General features: G+C 42.2%; 1 protein-coding gene across 1 annotated transcript in view; it reads left to right on the forward strand.

Moving 5' to 3' along the window:
• Window positions 1-14,205, forward strand: part of LOC146797411 (carbohydrate sulfotransferase 11-like) — a 208,568-nt gene extending 194,363 nt beyond the window's left edge. Inside the window, exon 3 of the mRNA XM_085624420.1 lies at window positions 7,720-14,205. Coding sequence (XP_085480546.1) covers window positions 7,720-8,565 — 846 coding nt within the window. The 3' untranslated portion in view covers window positions 8,566-14,205. The remainder of the gene's footprint in view (window positions 1-7,719) is intronic.
• Window positions 14,206-14,730: the final 525 nt, after the last annotated feature.

The following is a 14,730-nucleotide window of genomic DNA, read 5'->3' on the forward strand; positions in this document are numbered from 1 at the left end:
CCCCCGTTATAGTTAGTGCAGGCAACTATAACTCACGCGACCGCAATCCTCTGCTGATGACGTCAGATATTACATCACTGATTAAATATGTGTCTTTCTGAAAAATAAATATTTGTAATATATGTATAGCTAAAGATTAATGGAAGAAGACATGGGTAAATGCAAATGTATAATGAAAATAACAAGAATCCCTATTCGGTTATAGTGCTTGGTGATTTTAATGTTCATTGTTGTTTTAGCAACTGTTTTGTATGGGACAGTTTAGGTCCATCAAACCAAGGAAATACGCATTTCGAACATACACCACAGGGTATGTATCTAGATGAGCTCCTTGCTGGCAATGCCTTGGTTCACCCCGTTAATCATCCAAATGATATCCCAACCTATAAAGGAAGCAGCTTGGGCTCCACCATTGATTACATTTTTGTCAGCACAACCCTAGCAGATAATGTAAGTTGATACAAGGTAAATTGGTCTATTTACAGTGACCATAATCCTGTCCAGATAATCCTGACTGACGATTTTAGGAAAAGAGAATCTGACAATCCCACTGTCAGAACTCTGGACATAAGGCCAACTGACCAAACACGTCGCCTGAAATGGTGTCAAGTGGTACCAAAGGACTTTAATGAGAATCTGTTGGGAACGGTTGGGGATGAAATGCATATGTGCTTGCAAGATGGGATTTTTGGTGAAGCGGTCCTGACAGCTTATGGTAAAATTTGTTCTCAGGTAAACAGTGATCTTAAAAAGGCATGTAAGGCCAAACCTACGAACGGGGAGAAATGGTTTGATCACAGCTGCTCATCAGCCCAACGGAAGCTAATGAGAGCTCTGAAAGCTGTTCCACCAGACAGAGCAGAAATCGCTGTATTCAGGAAAGCCTATAAAAAGGCACAGAATAAGCGTAAAAATGAAATTAGGGAAGAGGCATGGAATGAACTTTTATCCATCGATGTTATCAAAAATAGTGCCAAATTTTGGACTATCGTAAACAAGCCTTTTTTTAATGGTAAAAGTAATAATGAGCTTGACTGCGGTATCCAAGAAGAAAAGTGGTTTAGCCATTTCAAACAGGTGTATGATGGAGATGGCCCTAGGGTGATGTCTTCACTTAACTCAGAGAATTATACCCTGTCCTTCACAGAACTAGAGGTCACAAATGCCATCATGCAAATGACAAGTAATAAGGCGCCGGGACCTGATGGAGTCCCGGCAGACCTTTTTAAATCAGATATAAAAACTTGGTCCAAAATCCTATTTAACGTCTTCGTAAATGCTTGTCAACTGGGCCTACCGTCGACTTGGGCGAAATCTGTCATCATACCTATTTTTAAAAAGGGTGATAGAGGTGACCCGAGCTGTTACCGTCCAATCTCCTTAATAGATTCATCCGTGAAAGTACTGGGGAGGGTTGTCCTTGCCCAACTGACTGGTTGGCTAGAGGAAACAGGAACACTCTCTAAGGTCCAGTACGGATTTAGAAAAGGGATGGGCACCATAGATCAATGTTTAAACTTACAACTATTAATTGGCAAATACACGGTGGCCAAGAAGGGAACCTTATTGGTAGCCTTTATGGATCTGTCATCGGCCTTTGACCGTGTAAATAGGTCAAAACTATGGTCCCTGCTCCTATCCCATGGAGTAGACAAAGACATCGTCTACTTCTTAGCTGATCTACATAGAGAGTTATCGGCTACAGTTCGGTATGATCAAATGGGAAATTGTACAAAAGACATACCCATATCAAATGGTGTTAGACAAGGGTGCATTTTGGCACCTCTGCTTTTTACACTTTACATAAATGAATTAGACAATGCCCTAATCGCCTCATGTAACGATATCCCTTGTGCAGGGAAATGTTTAATCCCTGCACTTTTATATGCCGATGACGCCGCCCTAGTCGCAAGAACGGGAGTGGGCCTTCAGTTACTGCTTGATTCATTTGCAGGTTTTATGAAGGCTCTGGATTTAACTGTCAATTTTGCTAAATCGCATGTTATGGTCATTGGTCCAAAATCTGCTAAGTCTAAAACCTTTAAATGTGGGGGTCACCAATTATCCAGGGTATCTTCATTTCCTTATTTGGGTGTTCTTTTTGACGACCAAGGTTCCTGGGTAACCCAAATAATAGCAAAAAAGATTGTTATATCTAGAGCAACTGTGGGTGTTCTGGGCTTTGCCAGAAAGCTAGGCGCCAGACCAATGAGGGCCCTTATTCAAGTTTATAAAGCTAAGTGTCTCTCCTTGGCATTGTATGGAGCTGAGATTTGGGGCATCAAAAATGTCAAAAGCATTCATATTGTCGAGGATAGGTTCTTAAAAAACCTCCTTTCAGTCCCGATCTCAACTGCTAACTATAATGTCCATCAGGAACTCGGAATCGGTTTTTTAGAAGATAGCATTGCCCTGGCCCCATTATTGAAATGGATTAGCATTTGGCTTAACCCGGATCTACAGCTGAATCGTACAATTATGAAAGATTGTACATTGCTAGATTATGGGTCGCGTATACCCTGGCTGAAATATATTCAGAACCTGGCTAAAAAGCTAGGTAGACCTGAATTATATCAGTACCCAGATGCCCTAGTAAAAGGTGACATAAAATGGTGCAAAGAAACATTTATGCACATATCTACCATGGATAGGGAAGGGAACGAGTTGGTTAAGGGCACCGTTAGGGCTCACCAGCTTTGTAAAACAACACCATCCATGGAACCATATTTAGGATTTGTCACAAATGCAAATCACCGTTTCCTTCTGACTAGATTCAGACTAAACCAATTACATCTCCTGTTTGGAGATAGGAAGGGTTGGAAAAGGGCTGTGGACCTTGGCCCTTGTTCCTGTGACAATTTTTCCCCACAGGATATGACACAATTTTTCTTCTTCTGTGAGCACTTTATTGACATAAGGAAACGCTTTTTACTCCCTATATTAAGAAACAAAGGCTTTGTTCAAGTGAGACCTGCTCTTCTTTACCTTCAGATGTTAAATAATGTTTGGGAAACTTTTAATATTGCGAACTTTTTAACCGTTGTAATTCGCTCTTTGAGGAAATGAACTGTATCCTCTTTAATGTTTTAAATTGGACACGTTGTTTTACGTTATTAATTTGTGTTAATGTGTTTTTTAGCTGTAGTGATCATTTAAAATGAAATCTGTATTTTTAAGCTTATTTATTGTAGTATGCTTTTATGGTTTGCACTTAAACCGATTAAAGACTTTTGACTGACTGGGTAAATAGGTGTCTAAATACAGTGATGTAATATCTGACGTCATCAGCAGAGGATTGCGGTCGCGTGAGTTATAGTTGCCTGCACTAACTATAACGGGGGAATTTCATTGTTTTTTTACGAGGGAAATGTCAAGCTAACTATAACATGTGTGAAACCTATGTTTTTTTAAGTGAATATATATATATATATATATATATATATATATATATATATATATATATATATATATTCACTGAAAAAACCATAGGTTTCACACATGTTATAGTTAGCGGAAATTTTACTGATAAAAAACCAGTGAAATTGCCCCGTTATAGTTAGTGCTGGCAACTATAACTCACGCGACCGCAATCCTCTGCTGATGCTAATACTGTATTTAGACACTTATTTGCCCATGTCTTCTTCCATACATTTTTAGCTATACATATATTACAAATATTTTTTTTTCATAAAGACACATATGTCATCAGCAGAAGATTGCGGTCGCGTGAGTTATAGTTGCCAGCACTAACTATAACGGGGCAATTTCACTGGTTTTTTATCAGTAAAATTTCCGCTAACTATAACATGTGTGAAACCTATGGTTTTTTCAGTGAATTTGCAAGGTTTTTTAAATGCTAATTCCTAACTATAACGTGTGTGAAACCTATGGTTTTTTCAGTGAATTTGTACGGTTTTTTAAATGCTAAGTTACTTTACGCCATTCGAGGCGTGCGCGCCCACTTAACGCAGTTCGTTCCGTGCACGGTTTTTATCAACTTTAATAAGCCCTGTGCATTTGGTGGCCTTCGGCCACCAAAAGCACAGGGGGTGGGGTCAACGTGGATAGTGTTTTTTTTATTTCGATTTTATAATTTCATGTTGCCAAAATTTAGTTTTTTTTACCTATTAATAAGCCCTGTACATTTGGTGGCCTACGGCCACCAAAAGCACAGGGGGTGGGGTAAGTGTGGATAGTGTTTTTTTTTTTTTTTTTTTTACCGTACGCTTACGGTAAGCGTACGGTAAGCGTACTCGGCGAAATTGCCGAAAAAAAAATAAAACCGTTTTTGCTCTTGGGGGATGTTTGGGGACTCCCTCAACATGACTATGTGGGAGGGAGTTGTCATAACAGCCCAGTAACATGTTTTTGGCCATCATGTTTGATAAACAACACTCAGTGCGAGAGACAAAACGGCGGACGCCGCTTCCTGGTTTCGGCCGATTCGAATGTTTACTAAGATCTAAGAGCCAATCAGAATCGCGCTCGCGCACGCCACCGTACGCTTACGGTAAGCGTACGGTAAGCGTACCGTAAGCGGGCTCAGATATATATATTGATTTAAAGGCTATTTTCTCAGAATCTACTGAACAGATTTACACCAAACCTACAAAAGGCACTTCCTTGACCTAGGGACTACCTCTCTGCCAAATTTCTAGTAATTCTGTTCAGCCGTTCGGGCTGTAGCTCGTTCTAAAGGTCCTATGGAAAAATGCATGGGAAAAACGCGTTTTGGGACCCCCCTTTTATCTCAGCCCCCGCTTGACGAATCCCCCCGAGACTTTCAGGGTAGGAGCGGAGCGGAGCGCCCCACCTATTTTGAGAAATTCGCGAGGATTCATCGACCGGCGCCAAAGTTATTCAAAATAGAATGTTGAGGATTTCCTATGGAAAAGGGGTCCTAACTATAACTACCTACTGGCGACCGCCAGTAGGTAATATATATATATATATACAGACAATTAAAGAACATATATGTAGCTTGCCTATGTGTACCTGCCTTCATGTCATGTTTCTAGTCGATATCTCTGACAACAGGCTTGAAGCAGAAGGGTTTGTTACATGTGGCTGGTTGCCATCTTTTGATATATGTTGCAGTGTGTTTGAAGCTGCTCACATTTAAGTCGAAAATGTCCTAGAAAACCTCCAAGGACTCAAAATGTTTTTGTACCCTGATGACTGAATGAGAGAATTATTTTTACAGCACTGCCTGGAAGATGTTTTTGTGCTCATGAGTGAGACAAACTAGTATTTAGGGGAATAAAATTAGTTTTTTTTATCACAAAGGCCTCTATGCCAATTTAATTGACCAAACTATACTGACTTACATTGAAGAAATAAAAAAGTTATTTGCACAAGTCACTTTTTGTAAGTGGTGATGCTTTTTCTTCTCTCTTGCAGCAACCCAACAGGGCGTTGTAATGTTTGGTGGAACTTGGGGGCATATGTGCAAGGCCCTATCGCCACAGGAAGGTCACATTTTGCCACGTTCCTTTGCGATAGGGGCTTCGCCTTATTTACAAGGCACCATTAAGCCACTTAACGTGGCCTAACGCAGCCTTGTAAATAAGGCCCCCATTCACGCTATGCTTAAGCGTGAAAGGGGAGGGCAATGGGTGTTGCTGTGGGCGGTCCACTTCAACTCCCATTGATTCTGACGCTGCCTCCTATTTACAAGGGAGGCGTAAATAGGAGGCAGCGCCAGAATTAATACCAGGGAAAACCTTGTCTTAACCCGGCACAACAACAAGAATATTTTAATTTCTCCTGGTTTTTGCTGTTTTCATGTGTGCCGTGTTGTGCAGCACAGATGAAAACAGCAAAAGGCCAATGATTTTTCATGTACAGGAAGGTCCCCCTTCCTGCAAATAAACAATAATTAAAAAAAATATGCAGTTTTGCAACTTCTGTGTGTGCTGCATTAGCACACATAGAAGTTACAAAACAGCATTTAAAGATTGTTTACGTGCAGAAAGGGGACATAAACAATATTCCCCTGCACGCAGACACCCTTGCACTATGGTGCAATGGTGCCTGAGTTAGCGCTAGGCTGCTAAGTGTAGCGCCAGCGTAGGGGGAAACGCAGGGCTGCACCATATTCTTGTCAATATGGGGCATCCCTGCATTTTCTGAAGTGGCAGAGAGAGGCGTTAAGCCAGGAAGGCTAACGCTGCTCTCTGCCACTTCCCTTGTACATATGCCCCTGGGTAGTAGTGGTCAGTGTTTAGCATCTGAGCAAACGATGAGAATATTAACCCAAAACACAGGAAGCTGTTAATGATCTTCCCAGGGCTAAATCAAGGTGGGCAGTCACAACTTCCATAATTTTCATGACTTACATGCATATAGACCAGTTCTAAATGGAAGTTTAATTTTCATATTCCTTGGTTATAGTGAGAACCTCAGTTTGTGTAGCAAGGACTGTCCATGAGTGCCTATGAAATATAGTCAGTGCCACTCAAAATGGCAATGTCAGTCTAATCAAACATCTTCTGGGAGCCCTCTCTTGTTGTAGGTTGGTGTAAGTTGAGTGTCCAATGTAGGTCCTTGACGTCTGGATTCATGCCAGATTTTCAGTAAAACCACTGTCTATCCAAATAAATTCCACTCAAATTCATTATAAGTAGATTTTTATCTTGAATGATAATTCTGAAAATCTCATATGGACCGGTCGCTCTGGACGACAGTGCTTTTTGTGGCTGTATTCTCCATTATCTCTGCTTCTCTTTGACATCACTCATATCAAAATGTTGTTCATCGTGATGGTGGTGTCTTCCCATCTCTTACCTCTCCTTTATAAGTTTACTAGGATATCATAATTATACATTTAGTATGCTGACTTAGTTTAATTGTGTCTCCACTTGTTCTTGCCCCCGATTCTTTTTAACCCTCTATATTCCTTCAGTATCAGCTCATATTGGCCTTCTATTAAATTGACGTTTGTTGGGCAATGTTTGTGATCATGCGAGTGTGGACTACTGGATCTCGAAAGCACTGTATTGCATGAACATGTTAAATTTGTTGAAGTGTTATACCTGTTTTAACTCACAGGTTTCATCCAGTCTATTGAAACTGCACCAACATGGTTATTGTATGCATGTTCATCCACCCACCATGTATTCCCTGTTCCCTCTTTACCTCTACTACCCTAGATGAAGTTGGCTCATTTGGACCCTCAGCAGTGGACATCTGCTGATGATGAATCCATACTAGGCCCTTAGCAAAACGCCAGGTGTAGAAAAAGTGACGTTGCTCACTCTTTGACGCCCACTGGATTAGACCCCTTTTTCCATCGCTGGCCAAGAAATAGGTTCATATATGCAGCTAAGAGACATGTGCCAGGGCAAAGGAGGGAACCAATAGAAAGTACATATGACACTTACTTTATGCTCTTGCGCTCCTTTAAGACCCCTAGGACGTGTGCTACCAGTGATGACAAATATGTTTGTATACCTAACTCCACATATATGTACCTTCATAGTATATATGTATATCTTCAAGGTGCGTTAAAGTGGAGTTAAAAATAGTAAATCTACACATCCTCTATATGCACATATCTTTTCATATTTTGCCTTTTGTCCATGATATCATATCGTGATATTCCTGTGCTCAATATTCCGTAGTACAATCACATAAAATATCACAAGTGAGAATTTCTTTTAAATGTATTTTTCTGGCAATAATGATTTATTATCTGTCTGTTTGTTCTTTTTTCTTTAGTTCGAACAATCGACCATTCAGGCAACTCACCAAAAGCGGCGAGACCTGCTGGACAGTGTCTGCAAGATGTATACACGTAAACGCCGTGTCCTGACACCGGACGACTTGAAGCACCTAGTTGTGGATGACAACCATGGGTTGCTTTATTGTTATGTACCCAAGGTGGCCTGCACGAACTGGAAGCGTGTCATGATGGTCCTTACCAATCCGGGGAAATACAGGGACCCTCTAAAAATCCCTGCCAATGAGGCTCACATCCCCTCAAACCTTCGGACACTTTCCGAATTCAGCACTCCAGAGATCAACTATCGCTTAAGGAACTACCTCAAGTTTATCTTTGTGCGTGAGCCATTTGAGCGCCTTGTCTCAGCCTACAGGAATAAATTTACCAGGAGCTATAACACTGCCTTCCATAAGCGATACGGAACCAAAATCATCCAGCGCCACAGGAGAGACCCAACCGATGAAGCCTTGGAGAACGGGGATGATGTCCGGTTTGAGGAGTTTCTCTATTACTTGGTGGACCCCCGAACACAGCATGAAGAGCCATTCAATGAGCACTGGGAGCGGGTCCATTCACTGTGCCACCCTTGCATCATTCACTATGATGTAATTGGCAAATATGAGACTCTGGCGCAAGACGCAAACTATGTTCTTCATCTTACAGGAACCCAGGACATTGTAAAGTTCCCTTCTTCTTCCATAACAACCAGGACTACAGATGACATGACAGCAGAATACTTCCAAAATGTCAGCCTCTTTTACCAAAGGAGAGTTTTTAATTTATACAAGATGGATTACTTGTTGTTCAACTATTCTAAGCCTTCCTACATACATATACGCTGAAATGGGTTTTAAGTAGAGGAGGGCAATCTTCGTTTGAACTGTGTTTCCATGCAACCCGCTGGCTGGTTAGAGTCTCTCTTCCATTTCCCACATCAATGAACGATGATACCACTGTGTGATGTCATCGTTAAAGCATAGCGCTGCAAAGTCAACAGTCAGTGGGGGTGCAAGCATTTGAGCAAATACTGAACGTGTTGAGAAGTTTGGAATAGTTGCTCAGCGACATCATGATGTTGAATAATGAAACTGTAGATTCCTCTGCATGACATGGGTGAAGACACTATTTAGTCCCTATTAGGGCATGTAGATCTCCTGTTGCAAGCCTAGGGGCCTCATTTACAATTATGCAGCGCGGCACCACAAGCCATTTAGCTGTTCACTGCGGCGTCATTTTCAAAGCACAGGGATGTGTCATTAACAACAATATGACATATCCCTGTGCTTTCCGCTGCACTGGCGCACAATTGGCTGCCATGCACCAGTGCAGGCACCCTTGAGTCATTTTGTAAGGGGGCCAGAACTGTGGGGATGATTGTTTTTGAGCAGGAAGGAACACCTTCCTGCACAAAAAACAATCATTAATGGCATTTTCCTCTTTCTATATGTCCTGCAGAATGCAGCACGCATAGAAAGAGAAAAAAACTAGGAGAAATAAAACTATTTCTGCTTGTTGCACCATTCCTACGCCTCCCTTGGGGAGACGTAGGATTCTTACGCATTCCCAGTGTTTTACAAAATGTTGTTAATGTGGGAATGCACCAAGTTCCATGGATGTACATATGCAACCAAAGCAGCATCTCACTATGCAGACATACAGATTGGTACAGGATGGGAATTGAAAATGTATCTGTATATATGATTTAATTTTTTCCTTTATTTGCACTTATATCTCTACTTTAGAAGCCTATCTCCTCTCTGGATGGATAAAGTATGCACAAAAAGGATCAAGATGTTAAAATCAAGGTCATTGGTTGAAATATCATCATCCTTGAATGTCTCGGCCCTGTATGTTATCTTTTCTCCACTCCTTCACCATGTTTCATTTTTCAACAAAGTAAGGTACGAAAGTGACATCACTTTTGCTTTCCCAGGAAAGCATTTTGATAGATAAATATAGCCCGGATATTGAAATCTCTAGCTATTCGTCTGCTAAAACAGCTAGAAGGCATAAGAAGCAACATAGCAGATCACGCGTGTGGCTTTCATCACATGCATTTCAGGGCTCAAATGTTTTTTGGGAAGTTATAGCTGCCCGATTAGGAAAGGTAAGTCTCTAGGGTTTTTTAGGACTCACATCTGGTAGCATCATCAAGACACGTTTTTAACAACACACCCACTGACGCAGTCCAGACGCAACTCCAGGAAATGGAGGTATGTCCTTGTCTTTCCAAGACACAGTTAAATGGACTTGACCTGCAGAGACAGAATGGAAACCAAAATCAGCCCCGACAGAAATGTTCAACTCGGCTCCACGATACTGGAGACCATGAGCAGAATAGGGTAATCGAGGCATCGTTGCGAGTCCTGCTCAGTGAGCTTCCTACTGATAAAGTGCCAGAGTGGCCGAATGACCAGACCTCTCTTGCAGTTCTGCTCTTCACAGGAACCTCCATCTTGTTAGTGTTTTACATGAGCAGCAGTGCTTGATTTGTAAAATATTAAGTCCCAGGCCTCTGACCGGGTGGCCACTGCAGTTTGCACCACCCTTCGCCCCTGTCATCGCTGCCAAAACAACTACTAACCCTCTCTTTTGCATGTAAATGCGACAGTTCAGATTATTCCAGGTCCCCAAAGATAAAGGAATGGCTGGAGAGGCAGGTATCAGCAATTTTTAATGTATAGTCCTAAACTACCGTTGTTCTGCTAAATTAGATGAGCAGCGCCACCATGTGGTGGACTGTTCTAAGTATGGTGTTGACAATTAGGTGCCGCTGCCGAGCACTGGAAACCAATTAAGTGCCGGTGCTGAGCACCGGATAGCATCGGCTCAAATTAAGCACTGAGCAGGTCTATTTCAGGCAGGAAACAATCTTTCTAAATAGCTGACCAATTCCAAACATGTCACCCAGTTTACTCTGGGTGAACCCGGATGCAGCTAGAAAGGTCATATTTCATAGCAGAGTTTGAGCTCAACAGGGGTAGGTCTACTCTGTAGGAAATGTGGCAGTCCTGGCTGTCAGTGATAGGAAGGATCTCACCACCTTTGCCTCAGGCTTCCTTGAAAATAAGAGGTAAAACCGTCTTAAGCTTGTTCAAGGCTTTTACCCAATTTTGTCTGTATTAGCAGTATTGTATTTTCCAAAGTTGTAAATGCAAATTCACCCAATAGACACAGTATGGGGGATCCTAGGTCCATGGAGTCCAGAAGTTCATCCTTGAAATAGCGGATTGTGGTGGCTTCTCATATGGTTCACAGCAGGATTGGAGAGAAGCCATGTTTAGCCAATGCAGTAAACCACGTCTACATGAATGGAGACTGTAAAAGTTATGAATGACCCAGGTCCCAAATGCTGCAATGCAAAGGTAAAATAATATGAGTTGGCTCAAAAACCAGCTGCAACTGGGCCCACCTTTCAGTCGAAGACTATTGATAGGTGGCTTGAAGTTTGTGGTTAAGCAACTGCTTTTTCTACAGAGGGCCGGCAGAAAGTGCCTAATTATTTTTTAGGGCTGACTTGACAGCTTAACTGTCTGCTCTACCCGCTGTTACCAATTCTTGAACATATACAAACAAAATTCTTTAGCTCCACCCAGAGAAACAACTCTCTCGTCTTATGCCTTTTACTGGTGTATTATTCCACCTCCTGTGGAGTGCCTATGTTGCAGTGCATCAGAGGCTATTTTATTTCACAAAAGTATACTGAGTAATTACACAAATTCTTTAACTCATAGATGTATTGCATACATAAAACACATATATTTCTTTCACTGCAGGCTGTTATTTTGTTTTGATCAGTGCTCACAATGCAAACTACACCTATTGGCTTTGCCAATGTTTGTTCCAGCTGGACACTGACAAAGTCTTTCCTGAATGAGGCATTGACTTTGATGCAATCAATCAGGATTTATAAAGTGCGGCTAATCACCCGATAGGGTATCCAGGCGCTTGCAATTTGTAGAGAGCAGTTATTTTCGGCTCTACCACACCCTGGACACAAAAACTCTTCCCACATGGGCAAAACTGCAAAGTCACTATCAGCAGAGCACAAGGAATGGAATAACCGCTTAACTGGCTTCTGAAAACAGATTTAGGGCCTTGTCGAGAGTACAAGGTGCTATACAAATGCCAACAGATGTATGGGGCATTTACCCCTTCAGGAATGCCAGTTATTACAAAAGGATAGTGGCCTCTTTTTTTCCTGGATAATTCCATTTTCTGAGAGAGAACCTCTGCCCTGGGTTTGTATGTGTTTTCTGTGGCTGGTGATGCGGCCAGTGGCTGGAGGCTGTGCAGCAAGGCACCTTTGTGTCTAATAATCTCCCCCAACTCGCAAATTAAAAGTGCCACTATGGTTCAGAGGTGAGTTGCAGATGAATTTTCAGTCCAGATTTGGATTTTTTGCAATTCAGAGGTGATAGTGCGACCCGTGGTTCGAGAAATGGTAATTAGAATTTGTAGAAGTTGGAGAATGCTTACCATAAAACGTAATTTAATTGTATCTTCTGCGTCAAATGTTTGACGACCATCTTGAGAGAACCAGTGGACTGGTGCATTATGCAAGAACGTGTGGCATTTTTTATATCTTGCTGTACAAAGTTATTAGCCGAATATGAACTCAGCTGTTCAGCAGTAGTCTTTGATATTGCTTCCTATATGTCAGCAGACCCATGCAGACGGTTGCTGTCAAAGACTTACCGTACTGAATTTTTACTCAGTAGGATGTAACATGGACAAAGTATCGGTGGTCGGATGATAAATTGGTTGTTTTGGTGTATTTCCCAACAGGCCAATATGAATATCACTAAAATGTAGCAACAAGCGGCACATGGACCATGGATGGAAGCGATGGGGGTTGGTACGACGCACTGTCGCAGACGTGCAGTCTCAAACTTTAGAGCAACCCAAAGGTACTGTGAGAAAGCGTCAACTGCCCCTGTGTGTCCTGTGTCAGTCATTCCTTCCATCTCTAGTGCTGTCTCTGTGCCGCCTATGGACATACACAGGTGCCTTGAAGCAGCCAAGAACGTATTTAGAGGCACAAAGACAACCATCTTCATTAAGGACACAAATGTATATATGCTGAGCCTCCCACCCGTCGGTAACTGTTTGTCAAATTTTTCCCTAAAACAAGCAACAAAAATGGAATATTGTAAATGCATTGGTACTTAATGGCTTGCACTGCCCGCAAGAAACTCCATAGAAATAATTTGTATCGCAGCCGCGATTAGTAGTGAATGTGTTGTCAGGGAAAGATATTCCAAGCAGTCCCCTTGCTCTCTACTTCTGCATCTTAGGGGTGTTATGCTAGCTGATGCTGGGCCTTCATGACTGAGTTGGCGTACGGTCATGTCCCTGGTTGGCAAAAAATGTTTCAGTACGCCAACTATCTGATTGTGTACAAAAATGTGTGTGGGAGTGCCTTATCTTTTTTGTAAATGGTGGATATGTTTTATTTAGAATCTCAAATAACCCAGGGTAATATTTATTTATTTATTGCTGACTTTCTTAAATTCTGTACCTTTCTCCAGCTTAGACAGCCTGTTTATGAACTGTAACTAAGTAAGTTTCTTTAGTTTGGCTGAAACTTTCCTCAAGAATCAATGCTGAACTGCTCCAAGATTGTTAGGAGGACTCCTGCCTTGCCACCGGAGACATCTTCACCTATCTCTGGAAGGACCGCACTAGCAAAGCATTGCATGGACTTGCCCCTCGTGGTCTGTTCTTCCATCACGAAAAACAAGAACTTGAGTTTTCTTCCATCTGTGCGGTTACTATGTAACCTTCAAGCCATCATCGGTATTTAGAAAACAAAATAAGGACAAAAGCAGAGAATGGAAGCCCTCAGCCTTGGGTACCACCAAATGCTTCATTGTGCCAGTGGAGACCATTGGCAGCTGCTCCACAGCTCTGCTCATACCTCACACTTGCAGCCACCATGACATTTCACGAGAGCAGGCGGATGGAAAGAGAGACTAGTGTTTAAAGGGTACTAGAATGTTTAACTGGGGAGAGAAGACTGAACCCAACATGCACCACGTGCACATCAACCCAAAGGATTCTTCCTCCCAATGACCCGTTCCAGAATGGAAACCATGCAGATGTTATTGTTGCCTCCATGTCTGTCCTCTAATGTAGGCATGTGGTTGTGGTAGCTGCAGCAGTGTTTCAGGCCACTCCGGTCTGAAAAGACAACTATCTCTTGTGCTTCACTACCCTTGTTGACGTGCGATGGACGCCTTGCTGTTTGGTGCCTGGGATAGGTTAAGGGAACCACCGTCATTTTGATTTCTTGCTGAACCAATAAAACTAGCTGGACAATTACAAGTTGGACACTTTCATTAATTATTATTTTTTGGTCCTTCACAACAGATCCATCTCAATATGTACACTCGAGCAATATGATTACCATGAATCTGGTGGACTGTTTTATTTGTGGACAATTGACTCACTAGTGCAATACAGCAAGTTTTTATAGAACACTTGTGCCTTCAGTCTGGTTTATTTCTCCACCAGGAATTTCCTTCTGCTCATACTGACCTTTGTGAATTAAGCAAGATGTGGTACCTACCCTGGTGGTATTACTTAACACAGGCCTGTCTAGCGTTCTATCCAGGTCAGATTCTCAGCATATCCACATACAGCCAATTTACATACAATGACACTAAATGTAAATCCAGTACTTGTATAGCACACGAATCACCCCCGAAGGGGTATCTCGGCGCTGGGGGCCGTTGGGAAGATTAAGCGAGCTATTGCCCAGAGTCGCATGGTGCTGGGCAGACCCCTGCCGCCGGAGCCAGGGATCGAACTGTGATCCCCAGCATCCAGCGTCAGTCGCCCTGGCCGCGGCGCCACACCTGGAAAAGATGAATATAGTCAGGGGTGATCATACAATTCTGGTGTGAATCCGGCTCTCCTGTACTCATGCTTGGCATCCGTGATTTAACATAAATCCGAAATGATTCCGGTCCTTTACTCCTGGTTTTAATTCAAACATTTCTTTT

Source organism: Triturus cristatus, chromosome 9 (genome assembly GCF_964204655.1).
Source record: "Triturus cristatus chromosome 9, aTriCri1.1, whole genome shotgun sequence".
NCBI classification, from domain to species: Eukaryota; Metazoa; Chordata; class Amphibia; order Caudata; family Salamandridae; genus Triturus; species Triturus cristatus.